The sequence below is a fragment of the Lissotriton vulgaris genome, chromosome 6 (genome assembly GCF_964263255.1).
Source record: "Lissotriton vulgaris chromosome 6, aLisVul1.2, whole genome shotgun sequence".
Taxonomy (NCBI): Eukaryota; Metazoa; Chordata; class Amphibia; order Caudata; family Salamandridae; genus Lissotriton; species Lissotriton vulgaris.
Genome location: NC_141694.1, coordinates 595,004,845 through 595,031,578, shown reverse-complemented (window position 1 = coordinate 595,031,578; position 26,734 = coordinate 595,004,845). Strand labels below are relative to the sequence as shown.

Below are 26,734 nucleotides of genomic sequence, written 5' to 3'. Positions count from 1 at the left end.
TTTTATTTTTTTATATGTTTCATCAATCATGTATTGTTTGACTAATGCTTTTTTCTGGTTTTTTTGTTTATTATTTAGTGGTGCAAATCATCGAAAATGCCTAGGGTGAGGTCCAGGGCTTCTAGTTATAACTCAGTGAGGGGTTCCCGGATTCCAATAACGATTGAGGAGGGGGTCTCCAGATTCCTTAAATGATTGAGTGGGGATCCACAGAAGTCAAAAGGTTACGAATAATTACTTTATCACATTGAACAAGTGAAGCCTGTCACAAGGTCAGCTAGCAGAGAAGCTCTATTCTGCAAAGACAGCTGTTGTTCTCCTTCACCAAGAACCTGGAAAATTCCTCTTTAGGTGAAGGAACATAGACAAGAATCCTTGTGGCAATTTTGCACACACAAAACATGCTGCCAGTTTACACAAAGTAAGAAAGCCACATTTATTTTGAGGCGTTATTTTCAGGCTTAATGCACGCTTGGTAAGTGAGCATACTAAAACACACTCTCAATGCACAAACACTGACAGAGTTAAAATTGACTTCAACCTTTTATGCATACTAGCAGTTAAAAGATGCTCTACCTGGGACAGGTGCAGATTCAGAACTATGTTTAATGAGGAAATACAGTATATCATGCATTTTCAATAGCATTTAAAAGTCAGGCCTGGTGCTTTCTCATGGAATGGAGGCCAGATATGGTTTACAAGAGGGTCTCCAACTGCTACTGTAGCCCTGAAGCTACCTCTGAATAGCTCACCTGTGAGCAGCCCAGCTTGTTAAATTAGAAAGCTTTTGCTTGGTTGAAATAATATACATAAAAAATAGAGATTATATAAAACTAATATTATTAGTAGCTCTCAATGCGTTACATGGAATAGAAGTAGCTCTCAGTACAGAAAAGGTTGGAGATCCTTAAAAGACTTTAAAGTAGCGATATGCAAATATGTTCGGGAGATCACAAATTGGCACGGCACATTGAAAAAGATACTAGAGTTTTTTTTAAACAATTTCTTTTATTTATACCTGGAGTACAAATGGTAGAATAGGCTACTAAGGTATGTATATGTCTATCAGTCGGTATACAACTTCTCGGGGTGCAAAACTGAGATGTATCATGGGTCTGGTATATGAATTCTATAGATGGCCTTATTATTAACATTCATGGCTTCCTTAAGACACTGGATTGGTTAAGGGGATACTTTTAATATAATTATAAGCTTTTATTGCATTAGTTATTGGCCACGATTTGATTGATCCAGGCATTATAGTTGCAGACTTCGGTGTATACAGTTGGGTGGCCCTTCATGGCGCAATCGTATCCCCAAGACACAACCCCCTGAAGCTGTCCATTACATGCGAGGGGTCCTCCAGAGTCTCCCTGAAAAGGAAACAGAAAGATGGTGCATTACAAATTGTCATTTGTTCAACAGACAGTTAAGAAATAGGTTTTGGGTACTTGAAAAATATGAATGGCAAATATATTACCGAATTAGTAAATATTTTAAAATGCCATGTCATTTGCAAATGATATCCAATCACATACAACTCAGTAACAAATGGAAGTGATTAAGAGGTCCTGGTAGAAGTAGCAAATTGACATTTTTTATTGATTGTGTATGTGCAGGAAGGGACACCTTCCCGCATTTAACCAATCATAGATGGCGTTTTACTGCAGAATGCGGCACACATAGAAAAAGCAATAACAAGGAGAAATAAAAGTATATCTCCTTGTTTTGCCTTTCTAACGCCTGCTCTTGCATTGTGTTCGTTTTTGGGCCTGCCTCAGATCCTTGTAAATCGGGGCAGCATCAAAAAGCAATTGGTGTTGCGGTGGAACCCTGCCTGAAAGGGTACCATATATCCAAAGTGGTGTTAACCGCATCGCTGCGGTGGTCATTTTTCCGCTGTGCTGAAAAATGTAAACACCAATGTTACATGACGAGCTCAGCTCTTCATCAGCACACGACCTCCGTGGCTGATGACGAGCTGAGCTCGTCATCAGCATCGAAGGGGTTAAACCACAAAACGTTGCTTAACGCCACTTTATAAATATGGAGCAGGGCATTGTGCCACAGGAACTATTTTAAAAGTGCCCTTCCTGTTGCGCAATGCCCTTCTAAATATGCCCCACAATCTTTTGAGTAATGTTAAAGCTTTTCATGCACGTTTTCAGGAAACATAGATTATACTGGTGCTAGTGACATTTAGTACTGACATCTGGGCAGGCTGACTGTTGCAGCAACAACATTTTGCACTGGGGCAATATCACACGGTCCATCTGCAAAACTGCACCAACCCGGCATGTTTAACGCGATCCAACGAGTAGGCAACTGCGGGTCCCCCTCATTTTAATTTCACAAAAAGTCTGTGTAGTAACCTAGTTCCTCTTTTTCAATCAGCTTTGTGGATGTTTGATGTTTGGAGTTAGAACAAGCAAGGGGCTAAATAATCATGTGTTCCATTCCAGGTGACGGGTAATTGTTGTTATTAATCTTATTACAGTATTTCAATCAATTACGCCACTGAGTGGAGGAACCCTGTGTAAAAACTGCAGTGCTGCAGTGATAGAACGTGGAAAAGTGTGCAGCACTAACTCTACAAACAGCGTGACAATGATGTAGTTGGAGATTCTTGTACAACAAAATTCAGACCTCATTTAAGAAAAGTGTTGCATCGCTGGGGAAAAACAGCGATGCAACACTTTTCATTACGCCCTCCCTCCGACAAGTTGGATGCGCCATATTTACAGTACGACACTCCATGTCACAAGGATGGCACAGATACGTCAGGCATCCTGACATATATGGTGGCGCAGTAATGACGCATTGCTGGAGCGTGTCCATAATCTGACGCAACTCCAGCAATGTGTCATTACACATGGGGCGAGTCGCATGTGAAAAGCCCTGCGTCAAACCTTACGCCTGCTTGAAGCAGGATTTGAGGCAGTCAAGTCGTAGAAGTGGCGCAGTGAAATCTCATGGATTTCACTGCGCCACTTCTGGAAGCCTTTTTTACATGGGAACGCCCACCCTGCATACATTATACCTGACGCAGGTATAATGTAGCCCAGGCATTTACAAAGCAGCGCATCTGGTACATAGGGTGCAGTATGGTGCATTGGTTACGCCGCTGCAGCATCACTGAAAAGCGACGCAACAGCAGCGTAAGGCCTTCATAAGGGGTAAGGCATTCAGCTATAGTGCAAAAGGGAGACAGTTGCATCTTGGATGGGACTTTGTACATGAGATAGACTCTTCAGCACAAATTCCTACACGATGACAACTAGCAAATTGTAAACCACGTAATATATGCAAATATTACGCGAAGGAATATCACGTACTGTGCCTCATTCCCCTTGTTTGAGTCTGGTTCATTTTGCCCCTGCACTCACCCAAAGCTATTTCACTATTTTAATAGATTGGCTTTGGACCAAGTCATGGGCCTCTTTGTCTAGCTCCGCCATGTTACTTCCCGTTTACATACAAAAGGAGGGGTTTGCTTTTGGGCAACGCAAAACATTTTTGACACTGTAACTGCGTCAGCTCTCAGAAGAATGTAGCCTTTTTATGTGAAAGTTGAATGCTGCTGCAATCTGTGTCACTTCGCATGCCCACCAATATACGCTTTCTTCTGACAATGAGGTGCATAAGCCGCAGTCAGGAAAATGGCATTTCCATCCACCACAAATTCGCCCCTGCTTTCTTATTTCATACTTTCTTCAGAAGAAAAACATTCTTAAGACAAGCATTTGCAAAGCAATCAGTCTTGCCTTTGGGACCTTATATGTATTTAGCTATGCAACACATTAGCCTGGGTGCCGGTGGACAAAAGAGTCAGGCAACACAGCGAAGGGGTTGAGCAACTGACTAATAGCGAGCTATTACAAATCTATGAGACCAGGGCCGGTCCTAGGATATGTGGGCCCCGGGCACAATATGAACATGTGAGGCCCTAAGCAGATACGACACGGGATCAGATCGGGCCGGCTAAGAAAGTTTTATTTTTCCTTTGAACTAAAATTACCCCTCACCCCCACAGTTAACAGCTAACAACCATTTTCTTTCACATTATTGTTTTGACCAATAAGTAGCTCTTTCACACACAGTTGCATAGAATCACAACTGGAATGCAGGACCATTGCTCTTTGTGCTCTGCAGAGAGGCCACATTTTGAATGGTCATTGAATCTGAACACCTTTTTCACCCACAGACAGGCACAGTGTGAAAGTTATACTGCCTGCTGCCTCAACTCCAAGGTGCTCAACAGTAGCCTGTTATAGACACCTGGAGGCGGCTCAGTACAAAAGGAGCATCATCCAAGAGTAATACGCTGTGAGATGAAATACAGAAACACACATGCTGGAAACAGCTAGCACTTTATGGGAATGCAAGATTAAGTAAAGCATGGAAAATATTAACAGGAACAAAATTACTGCCATTGATTACCCTAACAGCAGGACCACTGGAATTATGTGGCAGGAGAGGGTTAAATTATGTGGCAGGGTGAGTAAATTATGTGGCAAGAAAAGGCAAATTATGCGACATAACCCGGCACATTTTAAAATAGTATTACTTCATTTTTTTGCCACTTTTAAACTTGGTAACACTGTTTGGGCACTGGTTGCACCCCTTTAGTACCAAAATTAACACCCAAATTTAGCAGTGGGAACAGAAAGTTGTCTATTCCAGCGTTTCAAAGGGCCTTCCCACATGTGGCAAGACGTGTCGCTGCATTTTTAGTAGCTTTTGAACTGTTTGAGATAGAAAGCAATTTTGTTGTAAAAATCTGTAGATTATGCAACAGCTGATGGATTATGTGGCAAATACGTCAAATGCATAATTATGCAGAAAATGCCCCCACCGCACAATCGCATAATTCCAGTGGCCCTACCTAACATGCAGCATCAGACTGGGACAGAAAATAGACCCTGTACCAAAATAAAAGGGGCCCCCATTAGCGAGTTAGTTAGCTAGAAAAGTGCCCCATGTTTTCAAACTAGGGCGGTTTTAAACTTGTAAAGACATGCGGTATACGTTTTTTGTAAGGTATGGAAGACTGCACTGATTTGAGTTTGCTGCAGGCAATGTTTGCTTTGATATCATACAAACCAACAGTAAAAACTGGCTCACCTGACCATACAGCAGGTCAACAACTAGCCAAAACAATAGCCTACATGCTGACATGACAGTAGTGCTGGGAGGACAAAATCTGTCATTGCCTCCAGATAAATATTACAGCAAGTAAAATTACACCTACAACAAGCCAGTACTCTTGGCTTTGTCAGTGGTTATTAGTTGCATAAGATGAATTAGCAGCATCTACAGGTTCCTTGTATATAATATTGAAAATACTCCAGTTCTGACATGATTAGACTGTGAAAGAATTATAAGGAGTCTTGTTGAAGTTGCATTAAAGGCAGCAATGGGTGGCACTGCTGCAGATTTAAGAATGTTTTTTCCCTCTGAGGGTGAGGGCAAAAATGGAGAGCGGGTCCATCTCATCACCTGCTTTTCAAAACTTTCATTCATTGTGCAGACACTGGATTCATGTTTTTTGCTAACAAAGTTAAGGACATGAATATAGGGCCCCTTTTCAATGTCCATTTAATTTACTACCGGGTCTAAGACTTGAATGACCCAGCACACTTTGAACCCCGCTCCATCCACTTTTGCCTGCACCTCTTGTCTCAATGCCACGCACACACCTATCTGCTCCTCCCCACTGTATTTCATTTGTCTTGCCCCTTTTATTCGCCTCTCTGTTCCATTTCCACTTGTCCTTGGTGAGCAGTTTCCAATGTGATGCGCCACCATCGCCACTCTATCCTTTGCTGTGGCCCTGAAGGACATTCTGTCTTTTATTCATACAGGGGCGGGCCACTTTACAGGCAAAGGCACTCAAATTACCTGTCTGATTGCTGTCATCAATATGCAAATGCAGCCATTAGGTCCAGAGAGACGGTCCAGCAGGGGAGATTGACATAAAAAAGAAAAATATAAACTCTTAAGGGGCCCCCTCTGCCTCAGACTTCTGATGTCTTTAAAGGTGCGAGGCCCCTTGACTGCGAGCAGGCGCAGGGCCCTGGGCAGCTGCCTATATTGTCCATGCCTAGCGCCGGCCCTGTATCAGATATAACATTAAAAAAAGAGAAGTGATGTCTACCTCCCTGTACCAGAGTTTCCTTTCCGAGTGATAATATGGCAAAATTAGATTCTGGAGAAAAACTTAATTGATTGATTTTGATTGATAGGCTTTATTTCGATATAAAAATATCATAAAAGCTTGTACAACAAGTATAAAACATAGCAATTATTAAAATCATTACCTATTTACACAAAAGGGGAGGACAAGATAAAAATGTTAAAACAGTTAACACAGAATTAAATTGACAATGTAAGCCTTCTTCCACGAATCATCCATGACCACTTTAAAAATTTTGACACAGCACAAACGGTCAAAGTGGATGTATCCGACATTAAAATGCGTAACGCCACTTTATGATGAAGGGTGCCTAAAAGTCTACATAAAGGTTTAAGCCAACGCCTACTGGGTGCACAGTAGTCCGGACATTCAAAAAGAATGTGGGCTACCGACTCTATGCATGAGGGACAACGGGCAGAAAAGGGGGAAAGCAGGTAAGAGGATTTCCAACGGGCAACTAGTTCGCCTACTGGTAAGGTCCCCACTCTGAACTTAAAATAGATGGCACGGTTGAGAGGGATGGAGATCATGTCTAAGTAAGGTTCATATGCCACCACGTCTTTGATCCTCACAAAGGCTACAGTGGAGTTACAGTGACTTGGATCTGAAAATAGTTTGGAAGAGACCCAGTTCCAGTACAATTTCTTGATCATAGCTTTAGGTGGTGCTGTTCTCAATGCCCATGCATCGCCTAGCCCTAACTCCACTAGTAGCCGTTTTACATCCCTGAACCATTTAATCCTAGACCAGCCTTCCATGGCCAATTCCTCTGATAACGCTTCTGCATAGGAGGCTAGTTCGGGCACCCGCCACAACCGAGCCCAAAGAAGCAGGAGGCGTAGTTGCGCTTGGTCCTTGATCGATTTGCAGCCTAGATCAAGTAGCACTGGAACAGTAGGAGTACTCATCGGGAGAACCATCAGGTCTTTCAGAAATTTGGTCTCCGATTTTGCTAGAACATCCAGGTTGCAGGTACCCCACAGCTCCGTCCCCTATAGGGCAGCGCTAACCCCTCTAGCTTTATAAATCTCCACGAATGGGGCTATAGGTTTGCTTGTGGAGGAGGGTTGTTCCTTAAGTAATGCTCCACCCACCCTTTTGTGACCGAGGAGCATTTTTTGAATGTGGGAGTTCCAGCTAAATGAGTCATTAAGGCGGATACCCAAATAATCAAACTCAGATACCCTCTCCAATGGAACAGAATTCAGCGTCGGAGGTCGTCCAGATGTTTTTGGGGGATTCATAATCAAGTACTTGGTTTTGTCTGTGTTGATTACCAATCCCCTCCGTGAGCAAAAATCCAGGAAACTGTTCAGGAGAGTCTGGAGGCCCATGGGGGACTTTGAAATGAGAAGGGTGTTGTCTGCAAAAAGCAGTGTCGGAATCCGTTTGCCCGCCAGGGAAGGCGCATCGGAAGGATTCCTTAACAAATGCTCAACCACTCCGTTCACGTAAAGAGAGAACAGAGTGGGGGCTAGCACACATCCCTGATGGACACCCCTTCCCACAGGAATCCTGTCAGTCTTTTCGCCATTTGGGCCCCATCGCACCTGTGCAAAATTACCAGCGTGTAATCTTACGGAGGCAGCCCCGGTTCAGACAAAACCTTTCACAACTCCTCCCTTGGTACCAGGTCAAAGGCAGTTTTAAGGTCTATAAAGGCCAAATATAGAGTGCCTTTGCCCAGCACCACCGCCTTCCAGTACAAGAGTGCCAGTCTGAAAGCCTGCTCAATAGTCCCAGTTCCAGAACGAAATCCAGCTTGGAGGTCCGACAGGATATTATTGTCGTCCACCCACTGGAGGACCCTTCCCAAAATCACCTTCCCTGCCACTTTTTGGAATGAGTCGATGAGACTTATTGGCCTGTAGTTGGCAGGGTTGTCCCGACACCCCTTTTTGAATATCGGGACAACCTCCGCCCCCTTCCATGATCTGGTACAGGCGCACCTCCAGAAATAGCGTTAAGCAATGATGAAACCAGCTTCCCCCACTCCTTGGGGTTAGCCCGTAGCAAGTCGCCCGGTATCCCATCAGGCCCTGCTGCTTTTAGAGGCACCAATGATTTAATTACACCCTCCACCTCTCTGGCTGTAAATGGAATGCCCTCAAAACCCCCTTATAGAGTTAGCCATGGGTAAGGTGGTATTAGACATCACCGTAATAGGGGTATAGAGAGAAGAGAAATGGTCGAACCAGTTCTGAGCAGGAATATTACACGTCAGCAAAGTGCTATCTGGCTTATCCCTAGTTCTAATAAGGTTCCAGTAGCTTCTGGCATCCCTGCCCGTACTTGCTTCCATGAGATCCGCCCAGAACCTGTCCTCCCATTCTCTCTTTGCTGCAGAGGTAGTCTTGGAGTACTCTTTCCTAGCCAGTCTGATTACAGGCTGGGATTTGTTTTTAACAGCACTAACCAGGGCATTTTTCATCCCCCTACATTTTTGAATATACCAACCCGGCGGTTTGGGCGTCTTCTTGCTCTTACAAATACGTGAGGACTTGTTTGGGAGAATGAAAAGATCACTCAAGGCCTTGGTTGTGTCACAAAAAAGCACTGTGACCTCCCCGGACTGGGGGATCAACAAATCCAATTAGGACTGGGCTGTAACTAGAAGTGCCCCAATAGCTAGCATTTTCTCTTCATCTAAGATGAGCGTGCTCCATCTCAAGCGTCTGCCACAGTTGGAAGGATATACTTCCTGGGGGGTAGGCGCTGAATGAAGCGTAAGCGCCCCCAGGTTCCCGCTCCACAAAGGACGAAGTGCAAGAGAGAGTAGGTTGTGATCACTCTCAACTGAAGAGAGTACCTCCATATCCTGCACAAAGGTCCACAATTTTACGTCAAGGAGAATATAATCAATCCTGGACTTGTGGTGCTCCCTGTTGTAAGTATGGGCTCCAGAGGGATCTGACATCGTCCTTCCGTTAACAGCCCTGAGGCCGAATTCCATAATTAGGAAGTTAATGTGGATCACCACTTGAGACCATCTCCTGATGGGGGGTATAGTTAGAGCTGGTATCCCTCTCCTAATATCTTCATCGGAGGTTCCCAAGGTGTCCTCCAGCCCTAAGTGCTCGAACGTGCAATTTAGGTCCCCTGCGACCAGGACATGGGAACTAATGGGGCGCTGCCTAAGCAAGGACTCCAGCTCTGATACTATAGGTGAATGTGAGCCTCCCTTCGTGCCCCTGGCGTAGATATTAATGATGTCCAAAATCAGCCCTCTCCTTGGTCCCTTCATTGATATACTCAGTATATCTGGTGAATTTGTCACATGCTGAGTGACTTGACAACCAAGTGAAATGGCAACCCATATAAGGAGACCTCCTGAGGGGCGGCCCTTCCCCGAGAGGGGGGACACTGCTGGTATAAAGAAGGAAGATAAGCCTACCTTGTGACAAGGCTCCCTACTCCAGGTTTCTTGGAAAATACAAATAGAGTAGCCTTCCACAAGGGTGTTCCAATCGGGTAGAGCCAGCTTCCTCAGAATACCTGCAACGTTCCAGCTGAGAATCCTTAAATCAGGATCCGCAGCAGCAGGCTCGCCGCGGGCTTCGGGGCTAGTCGCGGGCTTCGGGGCTGGATACTCCCTCCCTCTCGGGTGGTGTCCAAAGTGCGCTTTCTCCTTGTTGGATCCCAACAACCAGGTTAAGATCCTGAATTGGGCGGCTACATACAACCGGTGTAAAAGGCAGGCAGGCTAGCGTTACCAGAGCCTGGAAAAGAGGGCACTGGCACAGAACCCGGGTTCAAGGGCAGGAAAACCACCCCAGGGGTGTTGTTTCAATATCCTGGCATCCTCCCGTATGGTCCAGACCATGCTGCTGACTGAAGAGGCAGAGGGATGAAGTGTTTCTCGGGAGGGATAAAGTTATGCTTCCATCTTCCTCTCAGGTGGGTACCACATAAATTGCCTACAGAACTCGGGTAGAAGTAGGTCAAATCTACTACCCCAATGCCCGCAACACCAGTCTCCAGATTCTGGTTGCAAATTGTTTGGGCAACCCTAACATCCTTGAAGTTAACCACCACACAGTCACCCTCAAACTGCTTATGCCCGTAGCCTACCCACCCTACCCTTCTGACACCAAGGATCAAACCATAAAGTTCCCTAGGGAGGGGTCTATTTATTCTTAGCGCATGCATTGTTTTGTTTTTTAGCATTTGGTAGGATTCTTGCTGGTCAGCCTTCAAGGGTGAAACATTAGTAAGAATGGCAACATAGGGCTGACAGTCTGGTGGTAAGTCCATGGGCGGTATTCTAGGGGCCTCTTTGGGAGGGAACACATCAGGCTGGCTACCAGGTAGAGGAATGGAGCTAATTCTCCTAGGTTGTACTTGCTCAAAACTTTTGCTAGTGCCAGAGTTTCTGGGGTTAGCATGGCCATTTCTGCCAGGAGCCTCGGGACGCACAAGCTTCTTAACAGGAGCACTACTGGCCTTTGTAGTGTTTGGATGGTCTGTAGCACTCATTGAGCTCATTGCGGCTAACCCAGAATTCCGGATATCCCCGTCAGAGGCCGCATTGGGTACAGTGTAGACATTTACCGCTGCCACCCCTTTGGCTGTTCCAGTTACAATAGATAGGTCCTGTGGGGATATGGGGGTCGCCCGAGCAGCAGATTCCCCCCCTGGAACATCCTCCCTAGTTCTAGAGTGTAGCTTAATGAGAGATTTTAAGGAGTAGAAGTTGTCCAGGGTTGCCTGCTCAAACCTGTCCAACCGCTCAACCAGTCCTTTGACTCACTCTAAGACTGGGATCAGCAAAGATTTCAGCATTTTCTCTATTAAAGCAGTAGAGGGGATCTCATGGGGTGGGGGCTCGGCAGAGTCTATAGACGGATCATCACCTGGCTTAGTTACTATATCGCTGGGGGATGCACCCTCCTTGACCCCCTGGAGGCTACTTACACCCGGCCCTACACCGTTATGGATCGCACCCTCCCTAGTGCCAAGTCTCCTAATTTCCTTATAGGGTTTGGGACAACAACTTTTGCGCGGGCTAGAAGTCCTTTTCCTTTTGGTATGGACAGATCTATTCACTACCAGTGATGCCGGAACTGGTGGAGGGAGCGGAGCCCCATGACTGGGAGGAATATTAGGAGGGAGCAAGGGGACGGGGCATTACTAGACTGTAAGACCAGAGCATTCTCCACAGGATCAGTTGCGCATGTTAGAGGAAGAACTTGCCCCGAGGAGCCTGATGGCAACCGCTTCTCTGGGGGTTTTTTAAGGAGTTCAATGGATAAACGGCGCTCAGAGCGTCTCTCAGCCAGGGCAATTTCTCTGTCTATCTTTCGACTAGCCCTGACAAAATATTTATCTAAAGGTCCTAGTATTGAAACCCCTACAGTAGAGGGTAAGGGATTTGGAGTACACGTAGACATAATGTAGCCAACAATAAATGATAAGTAAGACTTAGACAATATGGGCCGCTTCGTAGAGAGTCCCGAAAATGTAAAGGGCCTTTCCACTAACAGATGGTGATGTCGAACAAAAAACGACTCACTGTGACGAAGTCCAAAAAACAGGAGGAGGTCCTAAGCCAGATGTTAGAGGGTAGGCCCAGCCCAGCCTCCTGCAGCCCCTGACGGCCACAGACCACCCGCCCTTTGCCCGGGCTTCGCCCCGGGTGCTCCCACACAGCAGGGATCAGAGTGCGTTAAATAGGCCGTTCTGCTGCCAGTGGGCGGGTCAGCGAGTCAGTGAGGCCCAGGTGCAAACTTCAGGGCAGGGACTCGTGGGAAAGCGAGTCCCTGCAGCACCGCACCCAAGGACCACCAGAATGGCCACAGACAATCCCCATAGCGTCCAAAGCAGCGAGTGTCACCAAGCAACACGAAGCGGCACCCGCGCAGCGGATGTGGCGAGTGGTAGGAGTAGCAGCCACAGGAAGCAAAGGGCAGAGTTCGTCCTCCAAATCACGGCAGAAAGACTTAATTAAGGAATTCTCTTCAGGACATACTTTCTGAAAAAAACGTTTCACTGATTTTTCCCTTAAAGGCATTCCCAGGATGTCGACTATATCCTGGTTCATGACCTTAACGTCGGAAACAATTATTGTTTTTTTTGTTCCAGGATCACAAGCTCACTTATTTCTCTTTCCCTGGTGCAATCTTCCCACCCCGTCTCTTTCTTCCCCTTTTGGTCTAACCTCCCTTCTGCTACTCTTACCCATGTATGTCTACCTATAGTTTAGCCCAAACAGTTAAAACTTTATTTAAAATGCAGCGACACGTGTTGCGGTGCAGAGAAAGGCCCTTGACAAAGCTGGACCGGTCTACTTTCTGTTGCTTGATGGTACATTTGGGTGTTAAACAAGCGCTAATGAGGTGAACCAATACTCAGACAGTGTTCACAAGTTTATCAAGTAAAGGGTGAAATATACCCCATAGCAGCGGCTGGCAGATTGTCAGTCTCGCGCTCACAGAATACATCCAGGTTAGGATTGCTTTTCATTTAGAGGTTACCCGAGAGGAGCTGTGGCATAACTTCGCCATTTAGGCATCATTATACTTTATGACCCGAGGAAGGAGAATGTAACATTAGCGACCAGAAGCTAATTCCCTGTCGCTGGGTCTACTCAACCTACCACGACCCCTGTGCCGGACCTTTCGATGAGTGCTGCTTGGCAAAGGACTGACATATCACACTTGTCATCTCCTACTTGTGCCTGAATACAGAGTTGCACTGGCGTCCATTATTTTTAATGAAGGCTCTAAAAACCAGCGTCGGCTTGGGCACCGGATCTGTGAAATTCTGAGTAGCAAGAGCACAAAGGTCGATGCAGAACGAGGAAAATGCAAAGTATGCTGTGGTGTTGCACTCTAGTCTCCGGCGCCTGGCGTGATGACGTGCCGCGCCGGAGCAAGAGCGGAACACCGGCGCATACACGCTAGACACGAGGCAAAGCGTGCGAAGAGAGAAAACGGCAGAAGCGACCGGAGCTGGCAGTAATTAGACGCTCGGCGCTCTGTGAAATAGCGCACATGTTATGCTGCAATAAATGCTTGTTCCTATACACTACCAGGTATCCTGTGCTCTGTGGGGGAGAAACCATCAACATTTCAGTGGCGACGAGGACTGGGAGCACCCCACTAACCCCACGCAGCTACACAGGAGAAGCAGCAATAAGAGGACAAGAAGATTACAGCAAGTCAGAGGCTGTAGACAGGGGCACCTCAAGGTGAGCTCGCCCAGAGCAGCAGCGCTATTTACAACAGAGCGTGGCAGCAGCGCAAATCCACTGCAGCCTGCAACCACGTGGCACCAAGCCACATCAGAGCAAGTCAGAACCAGCACAGCGCGCAGAGAGGCACGTAGCTGAGACCCTGGCAGAAAGATGGGACAGTGATAGGGAGGTAGGAGGAGTGAACCTCCCCAGCACCACACAAGGTGGAACTAGCAGTGCACCAGGCAGTCCCAGCCAAGGTGACGACTCTGACAGAGAAGGGAACCCCAGCGCACCAGGCAGCCCAGGGAACCGAGACGGAGGACCCAGTACAGCGCCAAGAATGAGCAACCAGGCAACAGCGCTAACGGCACCCATCCCCTTCCTACCCAGACCGGGCGAACCCCTGATGAAATGGGAGGACTGGAGGGAGTATTTCAAGAACTATGTGGAGGCCTTGGAAGATGAAAACGGTGAGCCATTCCCCAGCGCTAGGAAGAAGAGGTTGCTACTGCATAACCTGGGCCGGAAGGGGTACGTGTGTTTGCGAACATTGTGCCCAAAGAGAGACCAGACACGGAGGATGACGTCTTCAAGAATGCTCTAGAAGACCTAGACAACCACTATCGACCAGCGGTATGCGTATCCATCGACCGGTACAACTTCCAGCAAAGAAAGCAGGAAGAAGGAGAGTCGATAGATGACTACGTGGCAGCCTTGAGACGTCTAGCCATCACGTGCAAATATGGGCAGCTACAAGACGAATACATCAAGGACCAAATAGTCATGCACACCACGAACAAGTCGGTCCAAGACAAGTTGTGGGCACAGGGAGAAGCGTCGCTGAAAGACGTAATTGCTATGGTAAAGAAAGCGGACGCAGCCAAAAAGGAGAGCACGCAGAGGCAGATGGTCAATAAAATTGACGAAGCTCCTTCAACCTATAAGCAAAAGGGATCCACGGGAGAAAGGAAGCAGGATTCCAGGTGGACAGGGAAGCAAACATCTTCAGGTAGACAGCCCATGGACAGTAAATTTTCGTGCTACAGGTGCGGGAGTACTGCTCACTCTGCGCAAGGCAAACGGTGACCAGCGTTTCGCGCCAGATGCTCCTTCTGTGGCCTGGTCGGCCATTTTGAGAAAGTATGCCGCAAGAAAGGGAAGAAATCCATGGTGAAGTGCATAGGGCAGTCCCTGGCAGAGGACCTGACTGAAGAAGACCTGGAAGACGACGACATGGCTTTATGCGTTGATGACTAGGTGTTAGAGGTGACAGGCAAGCGCTCAGACAAGCCGCGCACGGACATGCTCATAGGAGGAGTGAAAGTGCACATTGCAATTGACTCAGGATCTCCTTACTCTATAGTACAGCGATCGGTATGGGTGAAGACTTTGTGCCCACCCTGGGTCCGAAGCTACACCCGCCAGATATCCGTCCCATTTCATACACCAGCAACGCAATTCCCATGGTGGGTTTCCGCGCCCTGAAGTTCGAATTCAGAGGTAGATCAGCCATCTGCAAGCTATATGTGGCAGAGCGGGGACCCTCTGTGCTAGGCTGGAGGGACCAAGGTGACCTGGGAATCAAGTTGGATCCAGGGGGCAAAGAGCAAATCCTGTTAACTGAAGACAGCCGCTGGCCACAGCAAGACAAACTGAAGCGGGTCTTTCCCAATGTGTTCGGAGGCACGGTTGGGAAACTGGATACATTCGTGAACAAGATACTCCTCAAGGAGGATGCCCGCCCGGTGTCCCACAAGGTCAGGAACATCCCCATTGCCATTAAAGACGCAGTCCAGCAGGAGCTCCAAAGATTAGAAGACCAGGGGATAATTGAACCGATTGACAGCTCAGAATGGTTGGCCCCGTTGGTCGTAGCCAGGAACCCCAATGGCAAGGTACGTTTTTGCGTGGACCTCCGCGAGATCAACAAGTGCTTAATAGTGGAGAAGTTTCCCCTACCCAGGATCGAGGAAATGTTGGCAAGAACAAAAGGAGTGTCATGGTTCTCTACAATTGACCTCACATCAGCGTATCATCAGATTGACTTGCACCCATCGAGCAGAAAACTAACCTCATTCATCACACCCTTTGGGTGTTATCAATTCCGCCGCATGCCGTTTGGTCTGGCCTCAGCGGCTGTGGTGTTCCAGAAGTTAATGCACCGTCTATTTAAAGATCTACCAGGCGTCCAGTACTTCCAGGACGACATCCTGATCATGGGAACAAACCAAGAAGACCATGACAATAAACTAAGAAAGGTGCTGACAATACTACAAGAAAAAGGCCTCACCACCGAGTGGAGTAAGTGTAGGCTGGGCATGTCATCCGTCACATACCTAGGTCATGAAATAGGGAGTCAAGGAATATCCCCCAAAAGGCAGAACGTGAAAGCCATTTGCGATGCCAGAGCACCAGTCAACAAGGAAGAAGTGAGGTCATTCCTCGGAATGGTGGAGTATTATAGTAAATTTGTAAGACACTTTGCCACCAAGACTCATAAACTCCGTCAGCTCATCAGGGACAAGTCGTCGTTTAAGTGGGATGAAGAGGCACAGAGCGAATTTGAAGGTCTGAAGAACAACATTAGTGGAGCAGTACCCCTACATGGATATGACCCAACGGGCAGCACCATATTGACAACGGATGCCAGCGAAAAAGGATTGGGAGCAGTGCTGGCACAGGAGAGAAAGGATGGCACAATAGAAACTATAAGTTTCGCATCCAGGGCGTTATCCCCTACCGAGCAGAAATATAGCGTCATCGAAAAAGAGATGCTGGCGGTTACATGGGCTATGGGGAAATTCAGACAATTCATTTGGGGCACCCGCTTCAAACTACGAACGGACCATAAACCGTTGGTTAAGGTGTTAACATCCTGCGGCCACGACACAGCCACTCCACGCATCGCTAAGATGACACTCAAGTTGCTGGACTATACATATGATGTGGAGTATTTGCCGGGTACACAGAATAAAGTAGCGGACTATTTGAGCAGAGCCTCCGCCATGGAGGACGCACCAGTGACCCCCCCTGACACAGACGAGATGGTGGCAGAAATGGCCGACTCAGAGAGAACGATCAGCAGGCAAGAATGGGCCCAAGCGTATGAGAAGGACAGCGAGATGGAGGAAGTCAAACAATATCTCGTTGGCCAGAAAAACGGCCCCTCAAAGCGGACCTGAGGAAGTACTACGAAATAAGGGAGGAATTGTCGATGAGTGACTCAGGCATTTTTATGTACCGGGGTGATAAAGTGATACCTCCAGTGACTTTAATCCCGTTGCTACTGAACCAGCTTCATGAAAACGGTCACCTAGGCATCGTGAAAACGAAGGTCAGAGTAAAACAAATGTACTGGTGGTCAGGAATGGACAGTCAGATAGAAAAGCAAGTCAGAGAGTGTGTCCAGTGCCAAGGAGCGGATAAAATACTGAGACCCCTGAGGCCTGCGCTGGGGGAATTTGAGCGGCCCCAGAACCCCTGGGAAGATATCGCAGTGGACATACTAGGTCCTGTCCTCGACAACAGAGGTATAGCCAAATACTTGTGCGTGGTCATAGACAAATACTCCAAATGGCCTGAGATAGATGTGCAAGAATCCATGGATACGGACGCAGTGTTGAGATTTCTCACCTCACTGTTCTTGAGGGAAGGAATACCGAGGAATACCGAGGACGATATTGAGTGACAATGGGCCACAGTTCACCTCGGATAAATGGAACAAGTACATGGAGAGGAATAGGATAAAGTCCAAACACACAGCATTATACCATCCCGCATGTAATGGGCAAGTAGAACGGTTCAACCGTGTACTGATGGGGACCATATAGGCAGCCATTATGCAAGGGAAAGAGTGGGAATTGGAAGTCCAAGGCATGCTGTGGGCATACAGGATCACACCGACGGTGCTAGGATACAGCCCCTTCCAAATCCTGGAAGGCAGGTTCCCCTTCACAAGAGACAATGTGGTATGGAGAGAAAAAACAGTGACTAGCAAATGGTCGCCGGCAGTGGTACAACACAACCTGGAAAAAGCCCAAAAAGTGTACGCTGCACATTACAACAAGAGGCACAACACCAAAGACACCATCCTGGAAAAAGGGGAATGGGTTAGAGTTGAACTCCCAACTCTCCAAAAGAAAGGCGAAAGCAAGTACAGCAAACCCCTACAGGTTCAAGAAGTGTATGGTAGAGCAGCCTTGCTCAGTGATGGGAGAGTGTGGTCCCTAGACCGTATGGCTAAGGTCAACAGGATCATGCAGTGGCCGGCGGACAAGGAAGAAGAGACTGAGGAACAGAGGCAAACCAATGGAGAGGAAGAGACTGAGACAAGTAAGGAGAGGCAGAAGGAAAGACCTGCTCTAGAGGACAATGAAAGGAACGACGAATCATGAACAGAGGAAGGAGCAGTGACAAACACGGCCCCGGCTGGGGAGAAGGAAAAAGACACACAGAAGGACGGAAGGAGTCTTCCCGGTGAAGGTAACAGGGAAGAGCTCACTCCGGTAAGACAAACCCGTACCGGGAGAGCAGTCACTCTGCCCCCCCGTTTCAAAGACTATGATATGAGTGACTAATGAACTGCACCACCATTTGTTGTTTATGTTATTGGTAAAAGGAGGAGATATGTGGTGTTGCGCTCTAGTCTCCGGCGCCTGGCGTGATGACGTGCCGCGCTGGAGCAAGAGCGGAACACCGGCGCATGCGCGCTAGACGCGAGGCAAAGCGCGCGAAGAAAGAAAACGGCAGAAGTGACCGGAGCTGGCAGTAATTAGACGCTCGGCGCTCTGTGAAATAGCGCACATGTTATGCTGCAAAAAATGCTTGTTCCTATACACTACCAGGTATCGTGCTCTGTGGGGGAGAAACCATCAACATTTCATATGCCCTGCTTAATGCAACTCTGGAGGCGATCCACGTTAATAACCCAAATACCATGCTGGTGCCTCATAAAGATGGAGGAAATCATGCAAATATTTCTAAATTCACTTTTTCTTCATAAAAACACAAACTACTGTCAGTACCGGCGACCATCCTTAACATGGACCCACAAAGGGTGCCCGAGACCAGATGGCAGCGCCAGCTAATTTTAATTAAAGATGTATTAAGAAAACCGGCATTTTGCCACCTTTCAACCGTGCTGGGTACAGGAGCGGAATCTCGATACCAGATAGCAGCATGATGTGCCCCAAGAGGGCTGCCACTAAACAGTGATCTGGATAGAATGGGGCAGAAGATAATCTTCAAATATAAGCAAACATCTCAGGTGTCGAACCCCAATATCGGATGAAATATACCCCCCACTACTCATTGAAGCAGAACTTCTTCATGTACTCTTTCTCATTGCCAGTACAATGCATATAGCCGGCCTATGTGTCCCTGTGTTTAGTACTGCATTTACCCCTCTCCCATTATCAGTACCACCCACGCTACCGACAGCAGCGCTCCTTTGTTCATTGAACCTTCAGTCAGGGTGTTTATAGGAGGCGCATGGCTCGGTTACCCCAGACCAATCACCCAGTGGTTTTGCCAAACGTCGTCCTTGTGCGTAACGTAGGTAGCTGCTCGCCATCTTCATCAGTCTTGAGCCGCTTGGCCTGGGTCTCATAGACACCCTCCTCATAGTTGTACTCCTCATTCAGCTGTTCATCTTTTCCTCGCCCTGCAAGAGGGCTGAATCATTCCCGTACTCCTCCTTGTCGTGCAGCATGGCATCTCCTTGTTTGGAGGGATTGGGCAATGATGGTGGATGCTACTGCTTTGGTCTGCACAGCAGCTGCAAACAACTGCTAGAACGTGTGCACCCACACCACAGAAAACTCTCCCTTGCAGTGTCAGACCAAGCACCCACCTTGTGTTTATCCTATTCGCTGCCATTACCCTGCCTTAAATTCTAATTGGTTACTGTTGAGTCTTGTCACCAATGGGGCTGGTTCTTTACCCACCCTCCCATATTGCAAGTTGCCGCTGTTGCGATCGCCTTCTTAAAATCCGTTCATTAGGCCACCAATTTCTTCCTCTTATGTTACGTATCTGTTCTCATTGGAGACAACAAACTATCGTATGCCCCCAACCCTCGTCTAGCTGCTACATTAAAAAAACAGTGCCCAAAATTGAAAGCGCCCTCAGCGCGCAACGTCCTGTCTGAAGAATGTAGGACAAACTAAATAAAAAAAATAGTACTTAGAACTCTAAAAACAAGCATTTGCAATGCAATAGAACTTGCATTTACGCGAGACCTATTAAATTGGAAACGGGAGTGCAGGCGGGCAAGATGGCACGAACGGGAGAGGAGGGTGCGGGGGGGCCGAGAATTCGTGGACTGCAGGAGGTGAGGGGGAGGGATGGGAAGAAAATAGTGTTTGAAGTAAAGGGGCCAGTAGCCATGGAAGGATACAAATGACAACATGGCCGTCATGAGGAGGGACTAACAAGCCGAAAACGAATCGGAAGGCAGCATTTAGGACCTAAGCCAATGAAAATGATGGGCGGATAGTGGACAGAGCTTCCACAGAGCTTCCACGCTATACTGAATACTGCATGCCTCGCAAAGTGAGCAGCGCATACAAACTGCTGCTGTAGGCTCAACCTAAAAAATGTGTGGATACCTTCAGCCTTGCAGTAATGTATTGTATATTAACTTTACTTCCTTAAGCACATGAACTGCGAGTGGGCTTCCTGATTCTTACAGAGGAGGAGTAGATGTTAAAGGTTCTTATAGTTTGAGAAGTAAAAAGGGTTTTAAAAAATAGAGAATGTAGTTTTGCAGTACTCACTCGTTTATAGGGCTGTCTTTCTGGCTATCTGAAAAAACACAGCTAAAACCCACATTATAACTTTGGTGAAAATATTGCATTGGTGTTCTTTCTCCCAAAATACAGATTCCTCAGAAAACGGTCATTCAGGGATGTAGAGATACTGTGGTATACCGAGTGGTACTATGGGTGGGCCCTTATAAATTACCACGGAAACAGAAGTTACTCCACTCAACTCCCTTCATCCTTATGCATTTTTTGGGATTCGTCTTATCCATAAATGTCATCAGATTATAGCTGGTGAAATGTCTGGGTTGGAAACTCCAGGAATGTGGTATTCCCACCCTACTAAAATATCCGAATTCTGCAGGTAACTCTCTTTGGACAGACACAAACTTGGAATGGGATTCCAAGTTTACAGATCACCCACTGTTTGCTATCAAACAGCAGCAGGCCCTTGCTGAGATCGTTCTTTCATTTGATAAAGCCTGTTTGTTAACAAAGCTAGAAAACCCTGCAGTATTTCAAGATGGCTGTGTTATAGTTACACCCATCTTTTATGCTAACATAGAACACGAAGGCCCTCATGTGCAAAGAATACATTTGTAAAAGTGGTCACAATTTGAGCACTGACTTTTACCGAATGAATTGGTATTTTCTGAACTACCCTATGTAGTCACAGGTCAGTTCACAAAATATCGAATTGTAGTGGGTTGCAATTTTTCACACCTCATGAATATTAACGAGGTTGGTTGCACATAACCCACTAGTATTCGCTATCTTCACAGAGATGGTGGCCTGCTGTGATAAGCAGGCCACCTTGGCTGTGATTGCTTTTATATTAAGCAATCATTTTTTTATGACACACGTTTAGCTTAAAAGAAACTAGGACAGCTTTTTAAAAAAAATGGTTTCTTTTTTCAATAAGCTTCAGTGAGAGTTGACACTCATCCCGTGGACCACTGCCAAGTGTCCCTGAAGCTTTTTTCAAGATTCCCCAAGGACAAGGAGTCCAAAGGGACCTCCCTTCACCTTTGCAAATCAGTCACCATCTCAAGTTGGGTAGCAGAGTCGGATTGTGATCACAATTAGGCCCGGGCAGTCCCAAAAAGTGGCCCACATTCCCCGATCAGGACCTTTCATGAAACACCATTTGGTTTGTCTCATTTGACTCCTTTATAGAGAAATGCCTAAATAATTAAGCATTTTAAAACTTATAGCCAGTAACATTGGTGAAAAATATAAACACTGCTTATGGCCGAGCGGGCGAGATGAAATTCAATTCAATTCAATTCAAAAAGCTTTCTTTCGATATAAACTTTGATATCATAAAAGCGTACATTTGTTAAAAATAGAATAGATACATAACACAACGCAAATATAAGTCATAAGAAGCCAGTACCATGTCATTATGAGTGAAATAGGGGAAATATAGAAAACTCATTTGTACGTATATATACAATCGGAGTTAAAAACTTATTTATATTTAAAATCTTATACATTATGAAAGTTTCTAAAATACATACAGTCAGTTTATATATTACATCGAATTCCTAAATTCGAGATGAAATTAAATGGTCCAAGGGCCACACATCGGCTCTGGTTAAGGGTGCAACCTAACCGGTTATTTTACCAGCATAAAATTAATTTTAATGTCCTGGCTGTTATGAAAATGAAGAAAATCCCCAAAAGCCAGCATGCTTTTTTGTCTGATCATTATGTACTTTAAACAGGAAATGTCAAAAGCACTTTAAAATGTATTTCTAAACTGCCTTAATTGATGGTGTCTGATAGTTAAGCTAAACAAAGGCATATTTATATGAGCATCAGTTATATGACGCAAGATCGAATCCATTTTAGGTACCAGCGGTTTATATGATTTGGCCGGAATCTCTGGATGTTGAGACAACGCCGAGTGGTAGGGTTGAGGTAGGCACAACAGCTATTAAATCACCAGGGCTCCCAGCGAGGCCCAGCGCCCACCCTCCATGCCCACCATGACTTGAATGTGAGGCCAGGAGGTGGAGGGCTCAAGTGAAAGGCACTGCTTCTGGGTTGGGTTTGCATATTACGCATTACAGGGGCCTGGCGGGTGCTATGAAAGGCAATAGGGCCCTATGGGCGGTTGACCAATGCCCTAAAAAGGCATGGGCCACAGGTGCCCCGTATGCACCAGCCCATCACCCAATGCCCGACTGCCCATATTCTCAATTTGACGCTGCTTGGAAGTCAGTAACTTTTCAATGTTTTGCAATTAGATTTTGCTGGCAAAATATCGATACATCAGTGACAAAATCGCCATTTGGAAGGGACGTCCAAAACACACCCATTCCAAATACAGATTTTGAAAACATTTCTAAACCCATTTAGTGATCTGGAAAACCTTTTTAGATGCACTAACTGGGTTTAGTACATTTGAAAAAGAGTTTTAGTATTTACCAACCCTCTTATTTACCTAATCAGAGGGTTTGCAAATGCTAACACCCTTTGTACATAAGGAGCAAAGTGCTGTATTGCAACCCTGAGCAGAGACTGATGTTCTCACCTGGCAGGTGCTTTGCCCTCCCTGCATGAACCCGGCACAGATCATGTTGTTTGTGTAGTAGGCCGGATAGGCTTGCTGGCACTGTGCGTTGGAGATGATCGGTACATTCAGGCACTGGAGAACCTTGGGATACACCACTGGAAGAAGAAGATGCCATCTGATGAAACAAGGTGAGGATTTGTTACTAACACTCAGTTAATTTAAGCAAAATGTTGTACAAGGGAAGATTGCAAGGATATGCACATTTCGGAAATTTTTATTTGAGGATGACTCCTTTTGTAAAAAAAGTTTTTGTGAGTGAATTATTTTGTTAAAGTCAGTTATTGCTCATTTTCTTTTTTTGCAAAACCTATTTTAGAAGGAATGGTACCTCCAAACGCAACCATTGCAACAGCAAGATTACACAATTATGCGAGGAGCATATCCCTGCATTTATCCAGTGGCACCCCCTCCTCTAAGGTGGAGGACCGTCACCCGAGTGCTTTGCAACAGTGCTTTGCGAAATGAAGGAAAAATAAAATGAGAATAACTCGAGGTTATTATCATTTAATTTTTTCCTTCTGCTGCAGCTTTGGGAGCGGGCGGGGCTGCTCCGGTGACAGAGGAGCAGGGGGAGGAATGGTGGCACACTGTAAGTGTCCATGGCTGTTTGAACGGCCGTCTGGCGGCTGCCAAGCAGTCATATGCACTTAGCATGTTCTCCACTCAGGCTGCATTGAGGGAGATCAAGCCCAGGCTCCCATTCCCTGGCTGAGCACCATACTCCGGCACTCAGACCAATCACAATGCTGCATTGCAGCATAGTGATTTGTCCAGGGGAGCCTCAGCCTGGGTGCTCCCTGTTCCATTCTGGCCAGGGGAGACGACAATGGGACAATAGAGGAGAGGCGCGGCGAGGGAGTAAGTCTTTTTTGTACTTTTTTTACAGAAACAACTCCAATTACACAGGTGTAATTAAAAACTATCCTAGCCCTAGTTAATCCTAAACTGTGAATATACTTTCCGCTGATCGTGGAAATAGCATCTATATTTTTGTACATTTCTTTATAAATTTAGCGCAGGAGCTTATAGTCTTACAGAAGCCAAAGAAAAATGTCCAGCTGCAGGATATTAGTATGCAAATTTGCAATATTGTGTAGAGACAAACATAGAAATGACCTACGTTGCTGTTATACTGTTCTCAGACACAGACATAATACCATGCACCTGTTTATGCATGCAAAAAAAGACGCGGACAGCGCCATTTTACCTCCATTGGTCACTGTATTTCCCCATCCAGATGTGAGGCACCAGGTACCAGCTGCTGCACAGCTGGTTGGCAGAGCAATCGGAGTGACGTACTGGTTGTACTGTGCCGGCTGAGAAAGCTTGACCAGCATGATGTCGTTATTTTGATTCTGGGAGTTGTAGTTCGGATGCTTGATGACTTTAGATATTTGTATGGCTTGTTCCCTGCCTTCAGCGACAGTCGTATCGTATTCACCAAGGTAGGCTACCAAGGTGTTAGCCCTAGCAGGGAAAAAAACATGGATGAAGATGAGAGATCCTAGACAATATCAGTGACAGGCAGAGGAATGTAAAAAAATGTTTTACATTGAACATCTGTAGGCCAATCCCAAAGCATCAGCGCTTACAAATGCCAAGCACTCTTCCAGATGCCACCTTTGAAAGGAGTGAACCTAAACCACTCTTAAAGAGGTGAAAACATAACCACCCCTATCACTTGTTTACCAAATGTGCTATTGCCACTTCCACCAATAAAGTAATCAGCAAGCACAAACACTTTAATTCTCCCAAGATACTCAAGTGTGTTAACCGCTTTACTGCTAAGGAACGTCCAGCTCCAGTGCTGGACGTTCCATTGCGCAGGTGCAGTTCGAACGTTCAACGGCCGACGGCAGCACTACGGAGGTAGTGGTGCGTCGGCCGGTGAACGTGCGCAGCACTTAAGGGGTTAATAAATATATATGGGTTAACTACGACCTAAAACAAGCACACCAGCTACTTCTGAATCACATCAATGAACAACGCTTTGAAGGATATACTGTCTCATTTCAAGCAGTTCAAACTAAACAAGTGAAAAGCAATGCAATATAACATAATTGTAAAATATCCTGAAGGCATTGGACCTATTAAGGTAAAAGGAAGACTGTTGTCACTGTTTCACACCGATTACTCTCTCTGGTGCTGATGTTCCACCTAGATGAGCAACCATCTGCAAATAAATCAGAAGCAACCACATTGTTCCATTTGTCTGTCCCTCCCCTGGTGAATCTATGAAAACTCTCCACACCACACAGATCAGAATCAAGTCTGGGAAAGAGTCATTGGATGCTCCACATCAATTTCGATCACACAATTGAGCTATTTCTGTTTTTAAGGACTTCTTGACCACTTAGCAAACGTTATATAGCTGGCCTTCTGCTTTGTGCTGTGTAGGAAAGTGATCCTTTTTGGTTGCCCCCCACTTTTTGCCTGGTGTTGATGGATTTTGTCTAAGTGTGCCATGAGTTCCTGCCAAACAGGTACCCAGGGCCTATGTGCTTTCCCTAAAACTGCACTGTTGCACACCCAATTGGCAACTCTCTCGCCAAATGTAAGATCCTTGTAAAAGGTACCATGGTAACAAGGGCCATGTGACCAGGGCTGGCCTCTAAGGGCTACAGCATGTATTGTGCCACCTTTAGAGGCCCTGAACCCCGATACACACACATAGCCATTGCAAGCTGAGTATTTTGGTGTTCTTTGGGAGCATCATTGACCCTGGGGGAACCGTGGTTCTAACCTCAAAAATCCAACTCTCACAACCAACAGGCACATGCATCAAAGGATTTTGCGATCGCAAACGGTGCGAATCGCAAAAATCGGCCGTTTGCAATCGCAAAATCTGCTTTTGGAATGCATGAAGGGTGAAGGCCCTCGCAATTAGAGAATTCGCAAATATTAGCGAATTCTCAAATTGTGATTGCATTTAAGGAATCGCATTTTGCGATTCCTTAAATGCAATGCATGAAACTTAAAAAAATTGCGATTTCGCAATTAGGGGGAGCAAATTACCATGAGGTTGAACCTAATGGTAATTTGCGAAAACTTTGAAAAATGCACTTTTGTGCATTTTTCAAAGTTTCATGTTGTGCACACACATGCCCTTAGGGCATCTGTGTGCACAACATATGTGCACAGATTGATTTCAGGGGTGCAACAGGGTGTCCTTTGGACACCCCTGCACCCTTGAAATCGCATTCTCAATTTGCGAAACGCTAATTGCTAATCGCAAATTGAGAATGTCTTCCCATTCATTCCTATGGGCCTCTAGGCCCATAGGAATGAATGGGGAGGTATTCCTTAATTGCGACTCGCAATTTGCGAGTCGCAATTAAAGAATATTAAGAAATCGCAATTTATTTAGCGATTTCTTGATGCATTGCATTTTGCAATTCCTTAATTGCGATTCCTTATTTTTCGCAATTAAGGAATCGCAAAAAGCAATATTGATGCATGTCGGTGCAAGTACTTACTTTAAACCGATAACTTCATTTCCTCCCATAGGATTGCATTGACTGCTTTTTTGTGGAAAATGTTCGAAATGTGAAGTTGGGAATTGTATGAGAACTTAAGTAACTGTGGGGCATATTATCAAGGGGGTTTATCTCCGCTTTTTTGGCTTTAAAAGCCAAGAAAGCGGAGATAAAATTATCTCCCTATTACCTAGCTGTCGCTAACACCAGTTAGCGACAGCTAGTAGGAGATAGCGACCATCTTTAGCCCCACTTTGCATGTCAGTGATATTTATCACTAATGACATGCAAAGTGGGCGTGCCAAGATGTGAGCGACTGGAAACAGTCGCTAACATCGCTATCTCCTATTACCAACTTTTGGAGATATTCGTGCTAAGCGCGAATATCTCCAAAAGCTAACACCTGCCCTGAGCAGTTCTTAGCCATGATATCCAATGGGAGGTGGACAACATGGCTAAGAGCATTAGCTCGGTAATGCATGAATATCGCAGACTTTTCAGCGATATTCATGCATTGCGGCCAATTTTTATCGCATTAGCGAT

At 46.1% G+C, this 26,734-nt stretch overlaps 1 protein-coding gene across 1 annotated transcript; it reads right to left on the bottom strand.

Annotated features, from left to right (window-relative positions):
- Positions 1-1,191: 1,191 nt before the first annotated feature.
- On the bottom strand, positions 1,192-24,178 carry LOC147707752 (trypsin-like). Its single transcript, XM_086925241.1, has 3 exons — positions 23,923-24,178; positions 22,674-22,810; positions 1,192-1,373 (listed from the first exon to the last, which is right to left on the bottom strand). Exons 1-3 carry the CDS (start codon positions 24,050-24,052, stop codon positions 1,224-1,226), a joined length of 417 nt encoding a protein of 138 aa, XP_086781367.1. The 5' UTR covers positions 24,053-24,178; the 3' UTR covers positions 1,192-1,223.
- Between the last annotated feature and the right edge of the window lie 2,556 nt (positions 24,179-26,734).

Bases quoted from the DNA above. Each gene is read 5' to 3' on its own strand.
- LOC147707752 (XM_086925241.1), bottom strand. From the start codon at position 24,052: ATGCTGGTCAAGCTTTCTCAGCCGGCACAGTACAACCAGTACGTCACT. The intron at 22,811-23,922 runs GTAAAATGGCGC...TTCTTCTTCCAG, and splicing joins AAATACAGTGACCAATGGAG to TGGTGTATCCCAAGGTTCTC. The intron at 1,374-22,673 runs GTGAGAACATCA...TTTCCTTTTCAG, and splicing joins GAGGGCAAAGCACCTGCCAG to GGAGACTCTGGAGGACCCCT.